Genomic DNA, 3641 nt, shown 5'->3' on the forward strand with positions numbered 1-3641 from the left:
TTGATACACATGAAACATCTAGAACAGTGCCTGGCACATAGAGGTGCCATGCAGGGATTGACTGTCGCGATTTCTTATGGGAAGGGGATTGTCGATGGGCTGGGGGTGGCCGAGGGAGGCTGCCAGAGACAGGTAGGAAGCCCGAGGAGGGATGAGGGGCACCTGGGCTTGTCCGCTGCCCCAATCTGGCCGGCGATGCCATCCATCCAGGAGAGCAGGTCGCGGGCTTGGCTGTGGAAGCGCAGGGCATCGGCCGTGGAGCTGACGTGCAGGCGGGCGTCCTCGCAGGCTGCCAGCAGCTCCTTCCAGCCCTGCAGCACCTCCTGCTCCCGGCTGGCGATGGCCTCGGCGTGTTCACCCGCATACACCGTCCGCAGCTGGGCTGCCCCTTCCTGCAGCTGCCGCACCTGGGGGGCACGCTGGGTCGGGCGCCAGCCCTCCACACTATCCCAGGAGGTCTGAGGCCCTTCCCCCATACCCAGTCTCAGGGACCCAGGCTCTGCCCACTCTTTCCCCCCATCCGCTTGAGTGCAGAGCCCCAAGCTGTAAGGAGCCTGTACCCGGCGATCCCACAACTGGGCTTCCTTCAGGTCCGCTGCCTGACTTCTCTTTGACTTGCCTGCCTTCTGACTTCATTCATTCATTCATTCATTCATTCATTTGAGAAAGAGGCTTGCTCTGCTGCCTGGGCTAGAGTGCAGTGGCGCCATCACAGCTCACTGCAACCTCAAACTCCTGGGCTCAAGTGATCCTCCTGCCTCAGCCTCCCCAGTAGCTGGGACTGACTACAGGTGCACACCACCACGTCCCGCTAATTTTTAATTTTTTTTTTAGGTAGAGATGGGGTCTTGCTATTGCCCAGGCTGGTCCCAAACTCCCAGCCTCAAGCCATCCTCCTGCTTCAGCCTCCCAAAGTGCTAGGATTATAGGGCTGAGCCACTGCGCCCGGCCTCTGACTTCTTTTAGATCTACTAGTAGGTTTTTTTCAGTCCACTTCCTGATTTCTTTGGTCTAAGAGTTCTATTTCCAGTGGGACTGTCACCTCCTTTTTCAGGCAGGCTCACCTCTCCCCTGTTCCTTTCAGGAAACCCCTTTCCACGCTGATGCCTATTAGACATACTATATAATTTTTTCCACTCAATTTATTTCAGGCCCTCTACCTCCTAGTAGCCCAGCTTCCCTCAGACTGGCTTTTCAATTGCCATCAGTCTCCTGCCCAATTTCTATTGGTTCAATGACCTGATTTCTTTTGGAGCGACCACCCCATTTCTGTCAGATCCACGGCTTCATCGCCATCAGTCTCGCAGCCTGATTTCTAACAGTCATCTGTCCAATACATAAAAATAAGCGTCCAATTCCTATCTTCCATTAGACCTGCAACTCAATTTCCTCAGTTCTGCTGCCTGAGTCCCGTTAGGCCCACAGCTTTACTTCCATCTGATTGCTCGGATCCACCGCCCAATCTCCATCAGCCCCTCCGCCTGATTTCTATTAGCTTTGTTGCCTTTTCCATTAAATCCACCTCCATCAGATTTCTTTCAGAAAAATCATATGAGCTCTATCAGAGACCTGCCGTCTCATTTCTGTCTGCACCACAGTCAGATTTCTCTTGGCCCTCTTGCAATTCCCTTTAGACCCTCCATCTGGATTTAGGTAAAATTCGCCTCGCAGTTTCAGGAGAGCTGCTGCCCAATCTCTATTGGAAACACTGTGTAATTTCTCTCAGACCTACGGCATCACCCTTTCCTGCCCCTACCTGATTTCTGTACCCCATGCGATCGGTCCATTTTCTCTGTGCCCCGTTACCTAATTTTCTTCCTGTTCTGCGGTCTGCTTTCTGTCTGTTCCACTGCCTAATTTTGACCCACTCCACAGCCTGATTTCTGCCTGCTCTGCTGCCCACAGATACCCAGGCCCTCCCACCTGCCCCTACGGCCGCCGGCGCCCCACCTGGGACACGAGGAGCTGCAGGTCATGCTCAAAGGCTCGCAGGGTCCTCTGCATGGAGCTCGCACTGGGTCTCGGCTCCGGCGGGGCCGTCAGGCGGGGCAGCCGCCTCCGCTTCTCCTCGATCTGTCCCTGAAGCTCTCGGGCATCGCTGAAGAATTTGTGCAGCTCTCGAGAGGCAGCCAGCAGCTGGGCCCGTGTGCCCATGAGCTCGAGCAGCTCGGCCCAGGCCTCGTTCAGGCCGTCCTTCCACTCGGCCATGGTGGCCGCTGCCGTGTGGCCACATTCAATCAGCTCGTCCACCATCTGGTTCACAGCTGCCAGCCGCTCCCGCCCTGCCGTGCCGGTCTCGTTGGCAAACTCCGAGAATTTCTCCTGCAGCACCTGCCACCAGGAAGTGGGTACAGCAAAGTGGGCAAAGGGGCTGCCTACACCAGCCCCCTCCAACCTCCCACTGTGTGGCAAGCATGAGTAATGACCATCATCATCATCAAAATAATATCTGACACTTACTGAACACCTACTCTATAGCAATAATAGTGACAGTAATAAAATAAGATGATAATAGCTCACGCTGTATTAGGCACTACGTGTGAAAAGCGTGGTCCTAAGTGCTTTCCATTATATTAACTCGTTTGTTTCATAGCAGAGCCATGAGGTGGGTGCTATTATCATCCTTCTACTATGGATGGGGAAACTGAGGCCCAGAGAACCTTAGCAGCACACGCCATGGCCCCCGGTGTCGCTGTTACTACTAACGATGCTCACCGAGACGTGCTCGAAGTCCTGGCCGAGCTCGGGGGAACCAGCCACCACCTCCTTCTCGGCAATCCAGTGCTCCAGCTCGTCCACCTGGCGGCTGAGCTGGTACAGCCAGTACTGCTGCTCCAGGCCCACCCTGCGCTCCTCGCCCAGCTCCTTGAGCGCCACGTACAGGCGGTCCACCTGAGACTGCCGCCGGCTGATCTGCTCGCTGGTGGGGGACAGGGAGGGGCAGGGATGGAGCCCCCTGAGACTTCCGGGGCAGAGCTGCCACCCCCTGTCACCTCCCTCCCAGGGCAGGGCTGTGTTTCCTCTGAATCTCCAGGCAGGGTCGCGTCTTCTCAGAGTCCCTCTGGTGCTCTGTTTTCTGCAAGTCTCAATTCAGCCGTACTTGCATCTCCGCACCAGGGAAAGCTTTGCTTCCCTAGCGGGATGAGCTCCCCCTGCCCCAGCCTCCCTGGGTTGATCTCTGCAGCCCCACACCCCTCCCATCCGGTGACCTGGGTGGGGCTCCACACTCCCCATTGGGATCTGCAGCCAATCTACCCCCTACCAGTCCCAGTCTCCCGCTCACTGGGACAGAGGTCTCCCCTTTATCCCCACTCAGATCCCAGCCCCGGTCCAGCCCTGGACAGCCACACTATCCCAGGAGGTCTGAGGCCCTTCCCCCATACCCAGTCTCAGCACTCCAGGCTTTTCTCTCCTCCCAGACGCTGCCCAGACACTGCCCAGACGCCGCCCAGACACCGCCCAGACACCGCCCAGACGCCGCCCAGACACTGCCCAGACGCCGCCCAGACGCTGCCCAGACACTGCCCAGACACCGCCCAGACGCCGCCCAGACGCCGCCCAGACACCGCCCAGACACCGCCCAGACGCCGCCCAGACACTGTCCAGACGCTGCCCAGACACCGCCCAGACACCGCCCAGAC

General features: G+C 57.6%; 1 protein-coding gene across 1 annotated transcript in view; it reads right to left on the minus strand.

Moving 5' to 3' along the window:
• The window catches only part of SPTBN4 (spectrin, beta, non-erythrocytic 4), a 77585-nt gene that overhangs the window by 10150 nt on the left and 63794 nt on the right, over nucleotides 1-3641 (minus strand). Inside the window, exons 24-26 of the mRNA XM_012656965.1 lie at nucleotides 2716-2920; nucleotides 1951-2331; nucleotides 163-407 (exon numbers count right to left, since the gene is read on the minus strand). Coding sequence (XP_012512419.1) covers nucleotides 163-407; nucleotides 1951-2331; nucleotides 2716-2920 — 831 coding nt within the window. The remainder of the gene's footprint in view (nucleotides 1-162; nucleotides 408-1950; nucleotides 2332-2715; nucleotides 2921-3641) is intronic.

This window comes from Propithecus coquereli, unplaced genomic scaffold (genome assembly GCF_000956105.1).
Source record: "Propithecus coquereli isolate 6110/MARCELLA unplaced genomic scaffold, Pcoq_1.0 Scaffold53, whole genome shotgun sequence".
Taxonomy (NCBI): domain Eukaryota; kingdom Metazoa; phylum Chordata; class Mammalia; order Primates; family Indriidae; genus Propithecus; species Propithecus coquereli.